Here is a 22,371-nt window from a genome sequence, read left to right on the forward strand (position 1 = left end):
AAAAAAAAAAAAAGTTTTTCTTCTAGCTTCAGAATCCATGTATCATCATCTCCATCATATTCTATCGTCATGCAGCCCAGCTCTGATTTGACCCTGGAGGAGACCACACAAGGGTGTGAAAACCAAGAGGTCAAGGTAACCTTGGGACCACTTTGGAGACTGGCTTCTACACTCACCATTCCTCCCCAGATCTGTGGCAGAGGTGGGCCTGGGAGACCGGGGACCCCTGGAGCAGGATAGGGCCTTGGTGGTGGCAGGGGAAGAATCAGGGGCTGGAACCCTGCTGTGAATGTCACACCCCCAGGAAAGGTTTCTTGGTGCTGGAAGCCCAGGAGCTGATGCCTCCAGATTAGACACCCTGGGGGCAGGAGGGAGGGCACGGTGCTCGGCGTCCCTCCCACAAGCACTCTGGGGTTGAGCTCCTGCCCCCTTGGCAGGTGGATGCTGGGACTGCCCAGGCAAGAAAGAGGCCTGAGACCAGCAGGTCCTGGACCTTGGACGCCCTTCACCGCGCCCCTCTTTGATGTTTTCCATGGAGGGCAGGTGTGAGCAGAGCAGGGCTCTGCCTACATTGGGCCCCACCATCCCCTCACCCCTGCCTCATCCTGTGAGGCCATCAGGCACATGAACAGCAGGGCTGCTTCTCCTGAAGCAGCCCTGGAGACGGGGAGGGAAGATGGGAGCTAAAGCACTCACTCACCACCTCGAGTCCAAGAAGGCTCTGGCTGCTGTGAAGGCTTGCCTTTCTGGGGTTTGCAGACTGAACACCCCCTCAACCCTTCACATATCGCACTGGAGCCACAACATGGGTGGGCACTCTTGATTATCCAAAGCAGTAGCAAAGGCCTCCTTTTCCCACCACTCACTCATGTTCACTGTCTCTAGGGTGGTGCCAGACCTTGTGCCAGGGGCCGGAGACCCAGATGACGCTGCTGTGGCCCCTGTGCCTGAGTTGCTCCAGGAGGTGTAAAGATGTGAAAACAGGCTCTCCCAGGGATTGCAGTGCCAGGCTCCACCACAAGGGGATGCTGTGCCCTGGGGCCATGACCACTGTCCGGCAGTTGGAGGAACAAGAAGCCAGGACGTTAGGGTCGAGCTTGGTAAGGCAGGGGGACCCAGACGGAACAGCAAAGGCGCAGAGGGCCTAGAGGGCAGCGTAGCTGGAATGGAGAAGCAAGGTGGGAGAGGGAGGAAATGGAAGGGGCTGGTAGAAATGAGGCTGAAATGCAAGGTGGGTTCTCAGGCCAGCTGGGGGCCTCACAGTCTGCTACAGACCATGGGGAGTGAAGGAAGACTTCATGCAGGAGACCAAACTTAGCATCTGAATGGTGAGTCTGGGTTATTGAATATGGCCAATAGGAGGAGGAAAGGGGGCAGCCAGGATCCTGGCCTCATTTCTCAGGAGAGATGACCCTGGCCAACTCAAGGGTCTTCACAGTGCAGTCAGGAATGGCGGGGGGCATCACAGATGTAGAGGACTGGCTGGCGTCCCACCTTCCGATCCATGAATGTGCCCTTCCCCCAGCCAGGGCATAATTCCTCGTGGGAGCAGCTCTGGCTGCATCTTGGCAGGGTTCTTACCCCAGCACGTGAGACTCCCCTGGAGAGTGGGGAGAGTTACCTGTGCCAGGACTCTACCCCAAAGAGTCTGATTCAACTCATCTTGGCTTCAGTATAGTTTTTAAAGCTCCCCAACCCGCTCTTAAAAAGTAATAAAAAGGGGACTTCCCTGGCAGTCCAGTGGTTAAAGACCCCATGCTTCCAATTCAGGGATGCAGGGGGTGAGGGTTCGATACCTGGTCAGGGAACTAGGATTCCACATGCTGTGTGGTGTGGCATAAAATAAATAAATAGAAGTTTTTTAAAGAGTAATAAAAAGAATGCAGGGCCACAGAAGGAAAGAGCACACTCTGTAGTCACTTTGCCTCCCCCTGGTTTTATTCAGCTGGTGGGGAAGCAGGGGCTCATGATGGTGAAAACTAGCTCTCCAAAGGGAGTGTGGGATGAGATCGTGGTGACGGTTGCACCACACAGATAATAGGCTAAAACCACTGAATTGTACATTTTAAAATGGTTTTACGGTGTATGACTCACATCTCAATTTTTTTTTAAAAAATGAATGTGGTAGAGAAGGCAAGAGGTGTGAATGCATAGCAGGAAGGACGGCCAAGAAAATGTGAGTTATTCTAACATCCCTTGATGGTTAAAGAAAGTTCCTATAAACACAGTGGAGGGTAGCATAAAGGAGTAGGAAGACCACAGAGGTCTTCACCTTGCAAAAGTTGGTCTTGGAGCATCTCGTTTGAGATGTTTCCCAGGAGCTGTCCACCTGAGCTGGACCAGCAGGAAGCCCTGGCAGCCATCAGCTGGACCGCAGCCCATCTCCCCACACTAATAAGCCCCGGGCACTGAGAGGGTCCTCAGTACAGAGAGCTGAGGAGAAGTGAGCAGAGACCCCCTAACAGGCCTGTAGGTAGCAGCCCGAGTTGTATTCCGGGAAATAGATAGTGTCTAGGAACTCAGTATTACAGTGTGTTGTGGATTCCACAATACAGGTGTCAAAACTTAAAATTTAAATGAAGGACCCAGCAATCCCAATCCGAAGTATCTACCCAAGAAAACTGAAAACGTTCACCCATAAACTTGTATGGGAATGTTCCCAAAAAATCAAACTCTGGGCTAACGTAAAACGTGTACATGAATGTTGTGGCATTATCCACAGTAACCCAAAAGTGGAACCAACCCAAATATCCATCAACTGATGACTGAATAAACAAAATGTTTATCAGGAACAAAACAAAACCACCCCCAGATGATTCTGTTACACAGCCGAGGTTGAGAAGGCCAGGGTTAAGGGGTAGAATCTGCCTAAAGGAATCCCGAAGTCCCCATGGAGAACACCGCCTCCTTCGGCTGCTCTGTGGGGCGGTGGCCTCATCCTGCTTTCCTCCATTCTGCGGCCAGACTGATCAGGGGCAGTCAGCCCCAGTGTACCTGCTAGGATGATGCATCCCTACTGCCGCATCCCAAGCACTGGCAGGTCCTGGCATACGGAGGGTGCCCCGGAGAATGTACCCCATCAGCCTCTGTTTCTTCTTCAACATTCCCCCACTGGAATGAAGGTCAACTGCAGCTATGGAACAGCTTAAGGTCAGTTTTTGTCTCCAAGGGTAGACTCAAATGGGGCATTTTCTTTTTTCTTTTTTCCTAATTGAAGTATAGTTGATTTACAATATTGTGTTAGTTTCAGGTGTACAGGGAAGTGATTAACTTGTATGTTTTTTCAGATTATTTTCCATTATAGGTTATTGTAAGATATTGAATATAGTTCCCTGTGTTATACAGTAAATCCTTGTTGCTTATCTATTTTATGTTCAGTAGTGTGTATCTGTTAATCCCATACTCCTAATTTATCCCTCCCTCCCTCCCTTTCCCCTTTGGTAACCCTGAGTTTGTTCTCTATGTCTATGAGTCTGTTTCTGTTTTGCATATAGCTTCATTTGTATTATTTTTTAGATTCTACATATAAGTGATATCATACAGCTTTTGTCGTTCTCTGACTTATTTCACTTAGCATAATACCCTCCAAGTCCATCCGTGTTGCTGCAATATTTCATTCTTTTTTATGGCTCAGTAATATTCGCGCGTGTGTGTGTGTGTGTGTGTGTGTGTGTGTGTGTGTGTGTGTGTACACACCACATCTTCTTAAACCAATCATCTGTTGACAGACCCTTGGGTCATTTTCATGTCTGGGCTATTGTAAATAGTGCTGCTACGAACACTGGGGTGCATATATCTTTTCAAATTAGCGTTTTTGTTTTTTCTGGACATTTTCCCAGGAGTGGAGTGGAGTTGCTGGATCATGTGGTAGTTCTGCTTTTAGGTTTTTTTGTTTTTGTTTGTTTTTTGGGGTGGGGGTTGGGCTGCATTGCGTCTTCATTGCTGTGCATGGGCTTTCTCTAATTGCGGCAAGCTGGGGCTACTTTTCGTTGTGGTGCACAGGCTTCTCATTGTAGTGGATTCTCTTGTTACAGAGCATGGGCTTCTAGGCACACGAGCTTCAGTAGTTGTGGCTCGCGGGCTGTAGAGCGCAGGCTTAGTAGTTGTGGCGCACGGGCTGTTGCTCCACAGCATGTGGGATCTTCCCGGACCAGGGCTCGAACCCATGTCCCCTGCATTGGCAGGCGGATTCTTAACCACTACGCCACCAGGGAAGAACCTACTTTTAGTTTTTTAAGGAACCTCCATACTGTGGCTGCACCAATTTACATTCCTGCCAACAGTGTACGAGGATTTCCGTTTTTCCACATCCTCTCCAGCATTATTTGTAGACATTTTGATGCTGGACCAGGGCTCGAACCCGTGTCCCCTGCATTGGCAGGCGGATTCTTAACCACTACGCCACCAGGGAAGAACCTACTTTTAGTTTTTTAAGGAACCTCCATACTGTGGCTGCACCAATTTACATTCCTGCCAACAGTGTACGAGGATTTCCGTTTTTCCACATCCTCTCCAGCATTATTTGTAGACATTTTGATGCTGGCCATTTTGACCGGGGTGAGATGATACCTTATTGTGGTTTTGATTGGCATTGCTTTAATAACTGGCGAGGTTGAGCAGCTGTTCATGTGCCTGATGGCCATCTGTATGTCTTCTTTGGAGAAACATCTATCTAGGTCTTCTCATTTTTTGTTTGGGTTGTTTTTTTTGTTTTTTATTGAGTTGTATGAGCTGTCTGTATATTTTAGCTATTAACCCCGGCAGTCCCATCGTTTGCAAATATCTTCTTCCATTCCGTAGGCTGTCTTTTTGTTTTGCGGATGGTTTCCTTTGCTGTGCAAAAGCTTTCAAGTCTGATGAGGTCTCGTTTGTCAAACGGCATTTTCTGATGGGCATGGCTTCATGTCCTCTACTCTCTGGTCTCCTGGCACTTGTGCTGCCACCAGGCTACCAGAGCGATGGCAAGACTAAGCTACTCTGCTCTCCAGCCCCGTGGGCCATCCCCGCCCCCACCAGCTACATCCCACCTGTTTGCCTCCCTGGCAAGACAGTGGACTCCTGGTTTGAGGAGGTGACCACGGTATCTGGATTTATCCTTCTAAATGTGACTGCTGAGCACGCACCTCAGTGTGGCCCCAAATCTGAGAAACTACCTCTTAGAAGGACTCCAAACATTGTCCCAGCTCAAGCTTAATCTGGCCTGCGGTTGCTCCAGGTTACATAGCAAGGTTCGTGTGGAAGAAAGGCCGGGATTTCTCGATCGGCGCAACGTGAGTCTCTGGGGGTGGCTGCTAATGCATCCTGGGAGAGAGAAAGGCAGGTATGGGGCTTTCGGGGGAGGGGATAAGTTCCTGGGGGTCAGTCCTGGGCTGGGCAGGCGCTGGGACGATGGCTGTCTCACAGGGCCGGGCCCGTGCTGGGTGCTGCCCCCAAGGTCTGTCTGTACGTCACACCACACGAGGCAGCTGATGAGTTCTGATAAAAAAGAATAGCCCACGGGACAGTTTGAGTCACTCTTGTTGCTGGTCGGGAGGTGCTGGGACCGGGCGTCACACAGGAGAACAGTGTCGATCTTCACGGACGCAGCCCGAGCTTTCGCCCTGGGCCTGGTTAGCCGGGCGCACGGCCAGGCCGTCACCTGCTGGGCCAGGTCAGCACCGTTTCAACTGTGTGGCTCTCTGCATCCGACTGTTGCACAGAACACAGCAAGCGCATGGGCGTCTGGGCACTTATTATGGGCAACCATCTATTCAGGGGACAAGCGTGGCCAGGACAGGATTCTGAGTGTGTCAGCACTGACCTGACGAGTGGTGAGCCGCGTCTTCTGTTAGCCGATTGCAGGTTTTGCACACAGTGAGAGCCGTCCCTCCCCCAGAATCGTTATGAAGTGGCAGCCTGCACGTCTGCCCGGGGCTCAGGGGACGGAAGGCAGACACCCAAGTGCCTTGGAAGGGACTGTCCACTCACCAAAATGGTGGTGGAGTCCCTATGCCTTCTCAGGGCTCTGCACTGGCCCCAACATCTGTGAAGGGACGGCTTCTGAGTGTGTGCGAGAAGAGAGATCACGTCGGAGGCGCCCGTGGCCGCTTCACCCAGGGTGTCATCCACGCACTCGGTAACGTGAGGGGAGCCCGGAGCCTGAAACACCGACCCTTCACAGGAACAAAATGAGAAATCACAGCAGCTGAGCCAGTGGTGTAGAAGGCCTGTGTCAAATGCTGGGAGAGGCTGGAAACAACAGGACAAAAGCTGAGAAGGGGCACGAGCACAGAGGACAGCCATGGGAAGGGCCTGGCAGATGCGCTCCAGCTGGGAACCCGTCTCCACAAAGGGCACAGACCCCACTGGGAGACACTGGGTTTTGGGGGGTTTTTTAGGTTTTCTTTTTTTATGTGGACCATTTTTAAAGTCTTCATTGACTCTGTTACAATGCTGCATGTGTTTTATGTTTTGGTTTCTTGGCCGCGAGGCATGTGGGATCTTAGCTCCCCAACCAGGGATCGAACCCGCACCCCCTGCATTGGAAGGCGAAGTCTCAACCACTGGACCGCCAGGAAAGTCCCGACACTGGGTTTTAAGACAAATCCAAAGCTGTCCCTTAATATACCCTGGGTGCTGTGTCCAAGGTGGAAGTAGTTACTGGATCTGAGTCATGGTCGCCACTTGAGGCGGGGAGGGGAGGCTAAAAACCATCCCCGCCTTCGACGGAGACCCTCCGTCACCACATCCCCTGCGGTCTCCGAACACCACCAGGGGGACCCCGGCCTGCCCTTCAGGAACACCACCCTCCTCAAATCAGCATGTGCTTCAAGGCGTGTATCTCCCTGAGGATGGATTACCGCCATTCAGCACTGGGGTGACGTGGTCCTCAGCCCAACTAGAAGCTCCAGGAAGGAAAATGACAGATGGTTTTCAATTTCTGTTTGTTTCAAGTTTACGGAAAAACTTTGCTGTAATAAACGTCAGAACTGGTCCCCCCGCAGAGAAGTGGAGGTGGTAGGAGCCCAGGTGGGGGGTCCCAGGGCCGCTGCCCCCCACAGCGCCTGGCTGGTTCGCACTGCTTCAGGTCGCAGCGAGGATGTCGGGTCGGTGACGGCTCTGCTTTAAACCGCCGCCCCCGGCCCCGCCTGTCCCCCTCCGGCTTTTCCTCCACAGCCCACGCAACCACCGAACGCACTTCGCCTTTTGCTTGATGGTCTGTTTTGCCTCCTCGAACGTAAGCGTCATGAGACCTGCTTACAGGGATTCTGTTCGCCACCACGTGACGCGGTGGGATCAACAGCACCTGACAAGTATGGGGTACAACAGGAAGTGTTTGCTGCGTGAATGAACAGAAGACGGGGGATGTAGGCAAACCGTGAGCGAGAGCCTGCTTTGCGACATGACTGCCCGGTTGGTTTTATACTTCATCATTTTCTCCCAGCTGCACGGTGGGAGCAGACTCTGGTCAGAAAACAAACAGTTTTCAAGTGGGACTGTCTTCTAGAGTATTTTTCACTGGTTTCTAGTTGCCTCTTCACCAAAAGCCTTGTTTTGAAAGCTAATCTCTAAATGATCAGGTTAAAATAAAAAGGCCTCTCCAGTTCTTAAAAACGAAAAAGCAGAAAATAGACTTTATTCCAAAAAAAAGAGATTTTTAAAAGACGTTTTTAAAGAAAACGACAAGTTACACTACTAATGCAAATGTTTGTCACTGTTTCTGAATTTTCCTTCTCCAAGGCTAGTACTCCAGCCAAGCTTTCGCAGGATGTGTTCAGAGCCCTCGGCCCACAAGAATCTGGCCTCGCTCTTGCTCCCGAGGGGCCTTCTCAAGTCTTCTAAGCCAGGCAGTAAGAATGGTCACAAGGCTGTTGAGAGCTGTGGGCCCACAGGGTCCTGGGCTGGCGCCCACTGGCATTTCCAGGGAGAACCCCAGTGCAAGGGGTTTCGGCTGGTGTCCCAGCAGCAAGCAGAGACGGCTGAGCGGGCTAAGCTCTCCAAAGACCAGACGAGACACCAGAAGCCGTCGTGTGTTCCCCAGAAGGAGCCGAGATGAGCAGATCATCCTGGCCTTGCCGGGGCCACACACCCCCGGGGGCTCGGCCGATAACAGCGGCATCTCGTCTCGCCCTCGGCAGGAGCGGGGACCCCGTCCCGGCACCTCCAGCCACACCGCTCCGGGCTGCCGGGGAGCGCGGCACACCACACGGAGGGCCCCGACCCTCTCGGGCCCCATCCACGGCCCCAGCGGCTGCCTCTGCTGCGCGGTCCAAGCGGTCCTGAGGCCGAGGCCTGGCTCGAGCGGGCCGGGGAGGAGGGTCAGATGAAGGACCTGGCCAGGGTCACCATGTGATCCACACCGCACGCCACATCCACAGGCTCCCCAGGCATCGTCACCTGAACAAGCAAGACGCAGCACACCGTGAGGAGAGATGGCCTGGTGGTGGCCGCTCAAGGGCCGGACCCTGGCTCTGCTCTGGGTAGGTGACCAAACCGCTCTGAGCCTCGGCTCCCTCACCTGGAAATGGGGTGCTGACACCCACCCGGCAGGTCTGCTGGGAAGGGTTGATGCACCCACCGTGGGAAGGGCCGTCCTGACTCCCCACCCAGACCCGGGCAGCACCCCCCGAGAGGCCACTCTGGGCACGCGCACGGACCCTGCATGCACCGTCCTGGGACGTGCACACCCCACAGAGGCCGTTCCCCGTGAGTGTGACTCCCCAGAGGTCAACCTGCGCTCAAGCCAGCTGTTCAGTGACCCTTCCCAGGGGTCACCAGACAGCTCCCTGGAGCAGCTCCAGAAACCCTCCTGCCCTGCCCTGCCCTGCCCTGCCCTCAGGGTCCACTGTGGGAAGGAGGCCTCCCAGCCCAGCGTCTTCACCCGCTCCACCCGTCGGCTCCAGACCCAGGCAGGCTGCTCCCAGGTCCTGTGCACCCCGGAGGAGGGGTGTTTGCTGCGTCTCAGAAGGTGCCAGAGGCCCGGCTGGCAGCCCTATCGACACTGCCACCCACACTGCCACCACTTCATCACAGGCAGGCCCAACCCTCCAGGTGACGTGCAGACAGCCTCGTGCGGGTGTGGAGGCTCCAGCCTGCTGGCCTGGAAGGGGACTCTCATTGCCCCACAGCTGGGCCGTGGAGAGGGACCCCCTCCCTCCAAACTCCATGCTGCCCACAGCACAGGTGTGGGCTCAGCCCACAGGTGGGCTCTCCAGGTGCACACAGCCGCCCAGTTCTCCAGGAGAGGGGCACTTTGCTTTCTCCTCTTGTTGTATTATTACTATAAATGTTATTATTATTACTATTATTACTTTGCATAGGTGAGAGCCACGTGGCTACGATATAAGATGACACTCAGTAGAAAAGAAGAAAAGGTATTAAAAACCTTTGGACGCCACCCTGTCATCACATGCCCTGCTCCCCACCTTCCCTCTGAACCGGAAACTACTTTTAACGGGTTTCTTGTCTTTCCAGAGATTGTAGGCGCAGAAAGCTGGCGTGAGTGTCGTGTCTTCTTAGGGAGCACTTTCTAAGACAGCACCTGCACCACCTCCTCCTCGGCCCCTGCCAGGACGCTGATGCTGCCCTTCTGACCGGATCCGAATCCTGCCATCCCTCCCCAGCGGCAGCGCGCAGCGGGGCAGCTGGAGAGGGGTCTGTAACAGCCTGCGGGGTTTACCGAGCTTCAGAGGGAAAGGCCTCGTCCAGATGGCCCACCCTAAAAGCCCAGAGGCAGCAGCGTCAACCGTTCAGAGACAAGTCCATTAGGGTCTCCCGGCCACAAGGCAAACGGATGCTAGTAACCAAGTCGTGCTACTCACCTGTCCCTAAACAAACGCCTTCAGCAAAACCTGTTACAGAAATCACTGAACAAACATGCAGCGTTGCCCTCAGCTCATCGCAAAGGCCCAGAGCTGCAGAAAGCGTTCCAGGCTGGCCACAGAAGCAGAAGAAAACATGCTGCCTGGGGTTACCAGGCCAGGCGAGCTCCTAGCAACCTCCCCGGGCCACGAGAGCACCTTTATTGACCTGCCCCAGGAAAGGGCCACTCTGCACACTGACCTCAGCCAAGCTGTCCCACTTAGGCACCTCTGTCCTGTTCCCCGAGGGCTGTGACCATCAGAACCCAAAGCAGAGCCTCGCCTTGGCCGACTCGCCGGGACGACGGTCACGGCTGGCGCTGGCCCCAGGGGCCTCCCTGGGGAGCAGCGGGTGGCTCCCGGGGCCCCAGCCCCACCGCCAGCTGCCTCTCGGAGCCAGCCTCTGAACTGAGGTGTCCAAGAGAACACTGCCCCTCAGCCATGTTTTCTTTGTGGCCTCATCAGGGTCAGAAGGAGTTTCTAATCTAAATCAATTCACACTCACCTTGTTGCAAAGGCAAACAGTCCAGAAAACGAAGCATATTTGGCCTGGGTGACTGAAAAGTGAGCGGAATCGGTGTAGGAGCAGCTCTCTGCCCGAGGACAGGTCCCCAAGACACACACCCACCAGGTGAAGGGCACGGGAAGGCAGAGGAAGAGCTCTGGGCCAGCTGTGATCCGGCCACCGGACTTGCCGCACCCGAGACGCCCTGCCCGGCACCCTGAAGCCAGGCCACACCCCGGGGGGAGAGGCCCAGCCTTCGAGGAGGCCCAGCCCCTGCGGCGCGCCCTCCCCTGGGGCGTCCGAACTGCCGGGGCCTGCGGCTCCTGAAGCAGCCAGGTAAGAAAGAGGCCCAGGAGGCAGAGGGTTCCCAGCTTGTGCTCCAACCCAAGCCCCACCAGAGGCGCACGGCGAGGGGGAAGCATAGCCTGCACTCAGAGCACCTAGTTCACGTCGCGGCCCACGCACTGCGCAGCTGAGAGACTGGGCCAGCGACTTCGAATCCTGAAGCCAGTGTGCACGGGTGCAGGCTGGGGGGCAGGACAGCCTTCCCAGGCTGTTCGGAGGATAAGAGAGACGGTGCAAAGCACCGGCCCCCGGGATCTGAGAATGGCGGTCATGTGCGATGAAAAGTGAGGGCATGGCCTGGGTGGGGGTGGGGCCACTCGAAAGCTCTCCCCGGTGTCCTGTTCCCAGGCCCGCAGGGCTGCCATCGGGCAGAGGGTCCCCACCTCCGCCTCGCCCTCCCTCCACCGCGGGGACTCCAGGGGAGCCCAGCTCAGGCCCTCACAGAGGAGGGAGACCATGGTGACATCTTAAAGTCAGAAATTCTGAGTCTGATTCTTGGCTCCGCTTTTTTTTTTTTTTTAATACATTTATTTATTTATTTTTGGCTGCGTTGGGTCTTCGTTGCTGCACGTGGGTTTTCTCTAGTTGCAGCAAGCGGGGGCTACTCTTCATTGTAGTGCACAGGCTTCTCACTGTGGTGGCTTCTCTTGTTGCAGAGCGCGGGTTTCAGAAGTTGTGGCATGTGAGCTCAGTAGTTGTGGCTCACAGGCTCTAGAGCACAGGCTCAGTGGTTGTGGCGCACGGGCTTAGTTGCTCCGCGGCATGTGCGATCTTCCCGGACCAGGGCTCGAACCCACGTCCCCTGCATGGGCAGGCAGATTCTTAACCACTGCGCCACCAGGGAAGTCCTCCGCTTCTTACTAGGTGTGTGACCTTAAAGAAATCACTGAACCTCTCTGAGATCTGAGCATCAATGTGAAGGAGGAAAACATCCTGGACAGCTTCCCGAAGGAGAGGTTTCAATCAGGTGACTCAGATGTCACTTCCTAGGCCTACAAATCATCAGAAAAGCCCAGGCTCTGTAAGTAAGTCTAAGAATAACTAGTTAATACCACTGTAGATATGGCTTTACTCTTTTTTTTCTTTCTTGGAATACTTTTTAAATGATGTAACATATCCCCTACTTAAGATTAATAAGAAAATAGTGTTTAAGGAATAAAAATCACCTGCAATTTTTTTTTTAAGTGAGACAACAGAACAGACTGGAGAAAGGTCCAACTACCCAACAAGAGACTAACCTTTAAGGAATCCAACCTAGTTGATCGAAAACCTGGTTCCTGTCACCACCACTCTCCCAGAGCCCAGCCTCGCATCTCGGAGCCGCATGGACCTCAGCGCCATCCTCCCAACCCCGACCGAAAGGTGACACAGGGGCGAAGGAGCTCCACAGACACACAGGGGAGACAGTGGTGTGTGGCATGACAGTAGCTGTCATGGGAACAGACAGAGTGCCCTTTCCCTGATGGCATGGAGGCCGGGAACGACACTTCAGAGGGACGTTCAGTGCAAGGGTCCGGCTTGAACAATGGGGCGTCCACCCCCAGGCCTGCCACTCCACCACAGAGGCCAAGCCTGGCCTGGCCACTTGGACAACGAAAACGCTCTCAAACCTGATTTCACAGCTGATCTTCACTCTAATTGGGAGGATATGACGGCAGGTGGGGAGCCCCTAGTCACAACGGTCATTCATTCAAAACCCACTTGCTTGGCCATTTCCCCAGCTGCCCCTCAAAAGGAAGTCCCTTGCGGGGGTGGGGGTGGGGGGTGTTAAAGAGAGGGCTGCGAGAAGCTCCCAAGAGAACGAGCAGGGTTCTAACTGCTCCGGATTCCCTGAGCTGCCGGCCACTGTCCACCCGCCACCATGCCTTTCCTCACCCGGCCTGGGGTCCCCAGGGAACAAGCGGGTCAGCACCAGGCTGGGAACAACTCTGGGCCACAGTCATTTTTTTTCCAAAAAGTTTAAAGTCTCCCTTTTGACGTGTTCTGTTAGAGAAAGCATCGGAGTCAGGGCCTGCCGAGCTCAGGGGAGCCAGGAGAGCCAGCAGCCAAGGGGAGGGCTGAGAGAAAGAGCCCCTAAAATACCAAAGTAAGTGCCTTGAAACATTTTCTCTGGGTTTTTGACCGATAAATCCTTTTCTTTTTCCTTCTTTTCTTCCTTCCTTTATGGCTGCGTTGGGTCTTCGTTGCTATGCGCGGACTTTCTCTAGTTGCAGCGAGCGGAGGCTACTCTTCGTTGCGCTGTGCAGGCTTCTCATTGCGGAGCACGGGCTCCGGACGCGCAGGCTCAGCGGCCATGGCTCACGGGCCCAGCCGCTCCGCGGCATGTGGGATCTTCCCGGACCGGGGCTCGAACCCGTGTCCCCTGCATTGGCAGGCAGATTCTTAACCACTGCGTCACCAGGGAAGTCCCCCGTTTTTTTTTTAAATTACACATTTCTTTTGCATTTTTACATGTGTGTTTTTAAAATGCTTTACACAACTTCAAAACACGTTAAAACCTAACCTTCAAAGAAAACACGCAGGCGCGTGCACACACGCGAACACACGCAGGCGCGTGCACACAGGCGCCTGCTCCTCTACACGGAGACTAGCTCTGGACGGGAACGATGAGACCAGAACCAGTGGCTGCCTCTGGGACAAGAGATAGTAGACTGATTTTTCATAATACATTTTGTACTGTGGTACAAAATCTATATGTTCTGTATTCAAAAAAATAGCTTTTTTTTGAAGAACTTCTTAAAGAACTGACTTAGTAAATGACACTAAAGTAAACTGAAACTTAAGAAGGAACCCTCTTCCCCTTTAATTTTGAAATGAGCCTTTTTGTGTAATTGCATCCTCCCCTCAGAAAAGCCTTCGTGTTTCACTCTGATGGCTGTGGTGAGGCATTCTGAACATTAAACATCCCACGTTCTTTTAAATTCGCTGTAAAACATTCCTCTCCACGGGCCTCTGTAAACAACTCCTGGCACATCAACTTCTTCATCTCAACCCTCTCGGAGCCCCGAGGCACCCGGCCTGCAGCTCGCTCCTCCCTGAGGCACCCGCGTGCCCGAGGCCAGCCTCCGAGGAGGCTTCTTACAGGCACCACAGGGACTGGAAGCCCGGGGACCCGGTGCTGGCCAGGCTGCTGCATCAGGTGAGTCTGCTCTGCGGGCACGCCGCCCTCACACCCGCCCGGCCCAGCCTTACCCTCCATGGGAAGTACTGGTCTTCCAGGCGACCGATTCCCAGGCACCCTCGGATGTTCTTGCCCCACACAAACAGCTCTCCTCTGTCTGCAAATAAAGAAAAACGGCTTGGTTGGGGCTTGAGGCCAAGGGCAAGTCTCCAAGAGGAGGAAGGGTCATGAGAACAGGCTTTCTAGAACCAGGTACAAAAAGATCAAAGTTAAACTTCAATTTCTCCCAGGCATTAATGCTTTCTTCTAAAGGGACAAGTATACAGTACCATCCCCACACCAAAAACATGTCCCAGCCCAGGTTCATGCTGTGTCCCTCTCATGGGAGGTGGGCCCAGGGGCTCCTGCACACGGCCCGCTCTGTGCGGCCCTTACACACACACACCCTCATCGCCCAGTAGGTCCAACCAAACCCTGCGCTCCACAAATCCTGAAATCTCAGCGTCCGCAAATCCTGGTCACACCCTGACAGCGTGAGAAGTGGGACAATTTGTCCGTTCTTGTCTGGGTCTCCACATCTCGGGAGCATTTGGTCAAGTGGCGCACGGTGACTGGGTGCCTCTTTGGGTCGAGTGCACATCTGTGTGCTAGGAGCTGGGACGGCAATGGGGACTGACACACGTGTTCCTGTCCTCGCGGGGCTGGAGCTAGTTGAAGAGCGAAAATTAAACCAATGATTAAACCAACATATGCATGTTTTCAAATCGTAAGCAGCGCCATGAAGGAAAAGGACAGGCAGGGTGCTGTAGGGGCAGGCAGGAGACTGAATCCAGACTGGGGCTCTGGGAACGCCAGCTCCAGGAGGGACCCTCAGGCTGGGCAGGGCCCTCAGTGCAGACTTGCGTCCACACCAGCCTGGGGCACCCTCGGCACGGAGGCCCCATTTACCAGTCCCCTCTGGCAGAAGGCTCTGGTCATGGGAAGACGTGGAGGAGCCGGGACTGCAACAAACCAGCTGATTAAATAAGGGATCCTTCTGTGACGCGCTGTCAGAGCCCCCTGATCTTGCTGCCGTCCTTGCTCTTCCACCTCAGAGGCTGTGTTTAACAGAACAATTCAGTCTGGCCCCCACCACGTCAGCAGACCTCAGGGCAAACCAGAGGAACCCAGGATCTGAGGCTCCCTCTACTGAAGGCCAGTCACTGGCACTTGGAGGGTGGGTCTTGGAGGAAATCTAGGTGGGATCTCATTTCAGTGTGATGCCAAATGGCCGCATGGCACGACAGCAGACAAAGCAATCTACCCTAGTCAAAGGCTTCGTACGGGTTTCCAAGTACATGACTTTGCACATAGTTTAAGCCTTAAACATTGGGGAAATAGGTTGCTGTTACCTCCAGAATTCGCCCACACTGACTCCTACATCAAAATAGCTTTAAAACGCCAATGTGACACAGACGCATTTGCAGATGAAGGTGGCTGACCCTGCGTGAGGGGTGTGAGGGGCCCTCCACCGCTGCCGCCCAGGGCCTCAGCGCACAGACAACACCCCCCAACACCACAGCGGCCCACGCTGCAGCTGCTGCCGCTCGAGCCCCAAAGCCTGAAACACAGGCAGTGACTGAACGGTAGTGAGGACTCCACAACAGGGGGTGCTCGTCTGGAGCAGTCCTCACGTCAGCATGAGGCCAGGGAACACAGACGAGGACGACCCAAACTGACTGTCCCGGCCCAGATGTTTCTAAAGGAAACAACAGCTTGCCGGGAGACAAAACGGTCTTTAAATTGCGAGGAAAAAGTGAATTTACTTGAGAATCACAAAATGACATTTAGTTCCGTCTTACTATTCAAGTCAACAAACAAGGAGCAAGTTGAACTGACAGCCACGGTGGCGGGATGAGAGCTGTAATCAAGAAGCGCAGGCAGGGCTTCCCTGGTGGCACAGTGGTTGAGAGTCCGCCTGCCGATGCAGGGGACACGGGTTCGCGCCCCGGTCCGGGAAGATCCCACATGCCGCGGAGCGGCTGGGCCCGTGAGCCATGGCCGCTGAGCCTGCGCGTCCGGAGCCTGTGCTCCGCAACGGGAGAGGCCGCAACAGCGAGAGGCCCGCGTACCACAAAGAAAAATAAATTAAAAAGCGCAGACACACGGGAGGTCTGCAGAGTAACTGTATGTCATGGCTTTGTAATTGGGCAACCCTCTGAGAAAACCTCCATTTCAGCCCCGCTTCGAGCACTCCCCCCAGCACTTCGGAGAAACCGGGCACATCCACCTCCTCAAAACCACAGGACGGTCGTACAAATATGCCTCTTGCCGCCCCACGCTCCTGGCTCGGATGAAGGTCGGGCTTGGCCAGGGACCGGGAGGAAGCCCCCCACGCTCATTTCCTCTTCACCCGCCGCGATGTACCAAACCTCCGCAGGTCTCCCCCCGCAGCCCGCCCACTCGAGGGTCCCCTCTCCCACCACTGACTGCGTCTGCTTGAGAAAAGTCACTGCAACGGCAGCCTAACCACAAACCAAATGAACTGAAAACAAACCTCCCGGGTGAAAAGGAGACACACATTAGACCACCTCAAGCCAAACAACTTCTGGATTAGCTGCTCTAATTATCCACACAAGGGCGCCACTCTGCTGGATGGATGGAAACTGAGAGCAGCCCAGGGTTTGGGGCTGAACCTGAGAGGGTGAAGCTCGATAAGGCCTTGGGGCCACACGGGCTTGGTCACTTACTGGTGAGGGCGGCGAAGTGGCTGAGTCCACAGCGAATGCGGGAAACCTGGACTCCTGGGTTGAACTCCGTCAAGCCAAAGAGAGTGGGTGGAATCATTTCTGGAAGGGCAGTTTCCATGAGGTTTGGTCCTTTCCCAAGAATTCCATAGCCCCAGACGAAAACATGTCCTTCTCCTGGATTACAGTAAAAACAACGGTCAGGAAGTCAAACCAAATGCAGCCCTCCCTCGCTAGAAATTCAAATCACACCACCAAGATGCATTATATCCACATGGACTTTTTTTTTTTCCCTCTTCTTGCTTGGCAAGAACACGTTGATATTTTAAATAATGTTTCTTTTCTCCTCTTTCAAATTCTTGCTTGTGGAGTACGTCTAGCCAGCTAACCAATCTCACAATACAAATGTCCTACATCTTGAGTGTGCTGCACGGGGCCACTCCATAAATCAGCCACCAACCCCACGTGAACACAGGAGAGCCTCAGAAGGGCAGCTTTTCCTAACAGCTCTACGTCTCACACGGATCAGAAGACCAAGCCAAGTACACACCCAACTTCTGGCTAGACTCTAAAATCTGTAATGATTTTCAGGTCATAAAAAGTTTACTACCCATCACTGGTGCCAGACATTTAATCCCAGGGGCTTGGCTCCCAGTACCTGAACCCTAAGGCTCTTCTCCTATGCGCCCGTGGCTCTTGGTACGGCCTTTCTGGAGAAGGCAGGCCTGGGGGCTTCAGCCCAGGCTTAGGGAGAGGAAGCAGTAGTTCACCCTCCACTCCAGAGGTTTGCGATAGTTACTCAGCTCTATGCTGGCTGTTCGTCGACCTATAAATCATGGCTGTTATCCTTCTGTCAAGAATGTCACCCTCGGGCTTCCCTGGTGGCACAGTGGTTGAGAGTCCGCCTGCCGATGCAGGGGACACGGGTTCGTGCCCCGGTCCGGTAAGATACCACATGCCGTGGAGCGGCTGGGACCGTGAGCCATGGCCGCTGAGCCTGCGCGTCCGGAGCCTGTGCTCCACAACGGGACAGGCCACAGCAGTGAGAGGCCCACGTACCGCAAAAAAAAAAAAAAAAAAAAAAGAATGCCATCCTCACCCTCTATTAACTGAACTAAACTAACTAGATCTTCCCACAACCGTGCTCCCCACACTGAAAACCACAGCCTGAATCCAGTGGACACCAACCCTTCCTCACCCAACCCACCCACAGCTCCCCAACAAACTGCCTGCAAGAGGGTCTCACCGTTTAATACAGCACAGCCTGTCCCCCCACTCGCAGCCTGCTTCACCCGCCCGACACCTGAGAAGGGCAAGCACCGGGGGACGTTCACCTGAATCAAAGGAAGGGTCCACACTGTTAGGAAGACAAACCAGCGAGAACCTGGAAATACTGTTTCACGTACAGAGTAGACAAGTCCCAGTTCATTCATTCCCTCCCCATGTATCTCCTGAACATCGTACACACGCTAAGCTTCTAACTGGGCGCTGGGGAGATGACAGGGAGCAGGAGAAGCAGCCCCGCTCTCAGACTGTAGTCCAGCGGGGGGGCGGACATCAGCCGGAACTAGCAGAGCGTGAATCTGTGCTGAATGCAGTGAAGGAGAGCGCAGGGTCCCCGGCCTGAGCGTCAGGGACCCCGATCTGGTGTGCGGGGAGGAGCGAGGAGGAGTGCGCGGGCCAGGGGAGAAGAGAAGGAGATCCCAAGGCAGCGACGTGGACGTGCAAAGGGAGCAAGGTGAGTGTGGCACATTCAGGAGCTTAAACAAGGTCAGAGTGGCTGAAGCAGGGGGACACGGGGGAGTACTTGTAAGATGCCGGTGGGCAGAAGGGAAACCAGATCACGCAGGGTGCTGCTGATCACGGTAAGGGTTTGGTCTCTATTCTAAGCACAACAGGGAGGCAGTAAGGGTTCCAAGTGGGAGAGTGATGTGATTTCTAGGGGGGAGTGTGAGTGGACGGGGGTAACAAGGCAGAAGGGCCAGGATGTCGGGCTGAGCGTGAATTCACCCCGGGATGTGCTGAACTTGCAGCGCCTAGAGACGGCCAAGTGGCGCTTCTGCTCAGAGTGACAGATGCGAGGCTCAGGGCTTGGGAGAGCGAAGCGTGGCCAACTTAGCTGTCCAGCAGGATTTGGTCTTGGCACCCCTACTGAGGAATAACTTTGCAAGATAGATTTTAAGTGCTTCTGTGACAGCCATGAGTCTTTTCAGAGTCACTTGCAAATGGAGACAGCTGGAGGGTAACAATCCCTAAGATGACTCCAAAGGAATAAAGGGGCTTACTGATCCGAGATGACGCGAGGCTGCTGGCCTGGCCTGGCGTCTGCTGCCTGGCTCTCACAGCCTCTCTACCCAACTGGGCTCTGGCACAGGGCCCTCGGCAAAGGCTGAGAAACGCTCCAGCAAAGAGCCGTTGGAAACGCACCACTGTTGTCACGGACAGGATGAGGCTCGGACCACATAAAGAATCATGGATGCGGTGGGCTGCTTCCAAAACAAATGACCCGTCTGTGCTAGTCACACCATGGATAATCTGCGCCCTTGTGTGTGGGAGTCAGGCCTACGGACTTGCTTCTAAAGAACAGAATTCCAGCAAACGTGAGCAGAAAGCGCTGCCAAGATGAACTTACAAAGCACTGGCTTCCATCTCACCGACGCACTGTCTCGCCCTCATTGGCTCACTCGGCCGAAGCCACGCTGTGAGCCACCACTTGGAGAAGCCTGCATGGCAAGGAGCCGAGGAAGGCTTGGACGAGCACTGTGAGCTGGCCAAGCGCCAGCGAGGACCTGGGGCCCCAGGGCCAACAGCCCACGAGGACCTACACCCTGCTGCCAGCCACCAGAACGGGCCCGGAGGCAGGGCCTTCCCAAGGTGAACCCCAAGGTGACACCAGCCTTTGAGAGACTCAGAGCCAGAGACCCAGCTAAGCCACCCCTAGGTTCCTGACCCACAGAAACGGTGAGACAATAAATGTGTGTTGTTTTAAGCCACCACGGCTGGGGTCCTCTGTCATGCAGCACAGATAATGATGACATGACCCTAGATCTGCCCTCACAGGAAGGCCGTGGGAGACACTGATCTCAGGCCTCGCTATCCGGAAGCCCAGTCCCTCTTCTAAGCATTTTATTTGCTGTTTATCTTATGGAAACAATGAATCATTTCAATGACCACGTTTTCATCTCTGTTTTGGCTACTAGAGAGCTCAGAGCCAAATCTGCAGCCACTTCTAGCTACTGTGTCAGACCACAGAGAATGAATTTTTTCATCCAATTAGCTGATCTTTATCCGTTTGTGCATATCTCTATCTATTAATATATATTTAAAACCCTTCTGTATGCTGTCAGAGTTTGATGATATTAAGTCCTTATCACTTAGAGATACATGCTGATTTATGGATATGATGTCTAGGATTTGCTTCAAAATAATGCAGGACAGAGAAGCAGACGGAATTACAGATGCAACGAGATTGGCCATTAGGTGTATGCAGGGCTTTTTGGAGAGCAGGGTGGGGAGGGTGAATGAAAATGTTCTGGAATTAGTGGGGACAGTTGCATAACCTTGAGAATATACTAAAAACCACTAAGTCACACAATTTAAAACAGTAAATTACCTATTTTTTTGAACAGGCCATTAGCTGGTAATTGTTGAACATGGATGATGGATACACAGAGATTAATTATGCAGTGAGGTCTACTTTTTGCTTACGTTTGGAATTTTCCTCAATAAAACGTTTAAAACCCTAGTGTACTGTACTGACGGTGTGACAGGGAGAGGCCACCAGCAGGACTGCCAGTGCCCTACTGCATGATCTAGGGGTCGCACAGGTGTCTTCATCAAGGTGCACACCTCAGATCTGTATATTTGGGGGTACACACACTAGACAGCAACAAGAGGCCGACTGTGACATCACAGGACCCTACGTAAACAGCCTCACATCCCTTTCAGAACAAGACAGGGCACAAAGACATACCTAAACTACTGCTCTAAACCAGGACTATCTCATCGAAGTATTGATAATGATGGCTTTTACATCTAAGCTTTCTTTCCAGGCTCCAATAAGATCGCCAAGAACCCAGCCCCTTGAAGAGGCAGCCGTAGCACAGGTGAGGCCTACACGGCACTCTATACATCACCCCTTCGTGAAGGATCTCTTCTAAACATCCTTAACACTCTTATCTCCAAACCCCCAGCCCCGGGCTTCAGAGGACCTCACGGAGTCGTACCTGTGTGGAGTCCGTGACAGAGGCCAGCTGCAGGTACTCGGAGTTCCCCCACCCGAAGAGGCTGCCATCGACCGACACAGCCAGGCAGCAGTCCCCGTAGGTGGCCACCTGGACAACGTTCACTCCGGCAAGGTCTCCAGCCAGCTTGGTGGGTGCGCTGGTGATATTGTAGTGACCCAGACCTGGAACAATGGAAAACTGTGTTACTTTTAATTGTTTATTCTTTTAACAAACACTTGCATTGACTTACTATGTGTCAAACACAGTTTTAAGCACTTTGCAAACATCAACTCAAAATCCTAATCTGTTCACCTACATGCTGTACAACTTCCTTCTCCATGTTCTCTCAGAAGAGGAAAAACCATCATGGTAATTGTTTACTTTTAAAACCCTTGATGGGACTTCCCTAGTGTTCCAGTGGTTAAGACTCTGCGCTCCCAATGCAGGGGGCCGGGGTTCGATCCCTGGTCAGGGAACTAAGATCCCACATGCCACAACTAAAAGATCCCACGTGCAGCAACAAAGATCCCCGCGTGCAGCAACGAAAATCCCTCGTGGCGCAACTAAGACCCGGCACAGCCAAAATAAATAAATAAATAAATAAAATTTCAATAAATAAACAAACAAATAAATAAATAAAACCCTTGATATTTTCTAAGTCTGATTCAAGTTACATACCTTTTCAGGATGAAACACCAACACACAATGAACCTATCAGACCCTGTATATCACGTACAGGCTGTACCTCGTTGTACTGCACTTCACAGATACTGCATTTTTTACAAATTGAAGGTTTGTGGCAACCCTGTATTGTCAAATGATGGTTGGCACTTGGGGGGCAGTATTTTTTAGTTAATTTAGTACATTTTTTAGACATAATGCTATTGCACACTTAATAGACTACAGTGTAGTGTGAACATAACTTCCATATGCACTGAGAAACCAAAGTTACAACAAGCAATTCCTAATGCACTGCTGGGCTTGCTAGAACATAAAAGAAATCTCTAAGAGCCCATGCCACCTCAGCCCCCCACCCCACACCATCCCCCAACTACAACAACTCAAAACTGGCAAACTGGTGTGGTACACAGTGACCAGAGGAAAAGACGGGGCTTGCCCGGAGGACAAATGTCACCACCAGCACTGCAATGGAGAGTAACCCCTGGGCAGCAGACCAAGGTAGAACCCTGAACCACAGACTCATGCTTGCACCAGGCTTTCTCAAAGGGGCCCAAAGCAGTGTCAGGCTGGCAGCACCCCTCGGCAACAGGCAAAAGCCTGTTATTATGTACTCCATATATAATAAAAAAGATTTTTAAAAAGTAATTCAAAATGTTGAAGGGTTATGAAAGAAATAGGATGCTGAGATAGAAACTGCTTTAGACAGAATGGTCGGGGGAGCCTTCATTGAAGAGACAACCTCAAGCTGAGGCCTACAGGATGAAAAGGAGAGCACAAAAGAGCATTCTAGGCTACGGGAACAGCATGTGCAAAGGCACGGTGGCAGCACAGAGGAGGACAGGCTCCAGAACGGGCTGCAGGGGGCTCGTGGGGCTGGACTCAGAGCCTGGCAAGCAAGGGCAGTGAGGCCATGTGACAGTGGAGCTTC

General features: G+C 53.3%; 1 protein-coding gene and 1 long non-coding RNA gene across 17 annotated transcripts in view; one reads left to right on the top strand and one right to left on the bottom strand.

Annotated features, from left to right (window-relative positions):
• RCC1L (RCC1 like) overlaps positions 1-22,371 on the bottom strand; it is a 58,891-nt gene that overhangs the window by 5,153 nt on the left and 31,367 nt on the right. For 2 of the 9 annotated variants that reach the window (XM_028499274.2, XM_028499273.2), the window contains 6 exons: positions 20,763-20,944; positions 17,783-17,870; positions 16,540-16,713; positions 13,882-13,967; positions 10,345-10,396; positions 5,264-8,376 (listed from right to left, as the gene is read on the bottom strand). In XM_028499274.2, coding sequence (XP_028355075.1) covers positions 7,754-8,376; positions 10,345-10,396; positions 13,882-13,967; positions 16,540-16,713; positions 17,783-17,870; positions 20,763-20,944 — 1,205 coding nt within the window. In that variant the 3' untranslated portion in view covers positions 5,264-7,753. Of the gene's footprint in view, positions 1-5,263; positions 8,377-10,344; positions 10,397-10,686; positions 11,492-11,598; positions 11,682-12,782; positions 13,052-13,838; positions 14,518-16,539; positions 16,714-17,782; positions 17,871-20,762; positions 20,945-22,371 lie in introns of those variants that run through there. The other 7 variants (XM_007099992.4, XM_055090285.1, XM_024120571.3 and 4 more) reach the window with 7 other exon arrangements.
• LOC102983103 (uncharacterized) lies at positions 7-20,867 on the top strand. 8 transcript variants are annotated; one of them, XR_008619196.1, is made up of 9 exons: positions 7-3,150; positions 4,801-5,270; positions 9,300-9,353; positions 9,454-10,680; positions 11,554-11,714; positions 11,875-12,775; positions 18,750-19,497; positions 20,589-20,642; positions 20,730-20,867. It is a non-coding gene; the product is annotated as an uncharacterized lncRNA (long non-coding RNA). The 8 variants fall into 8 exon arrangements; XR_008619197.1 differs by having other exon boundaries at positions 4,801-5,228; XR_003682975.2 differs by lacking the exons at positions 7-3,150; positions 4,801-5,270 and adding an exon at positions 8,383-9,030.

This window comes from Physeter macrocephalus, chromosome 14 (assembly GCF_002837175.3).
Source record: "Physeter macrocephalus isolate SW-GA chromosome 14, ASM283717v5, whole genome shotgun sequence".
Classification (NCBI taxonomy): domain Eukaryota; kingdom Metazoa; phylum Chordata; class Mammalia; order Artiodactyla; family Physeteridae; genus Physeter; species Physeter macrocephalus.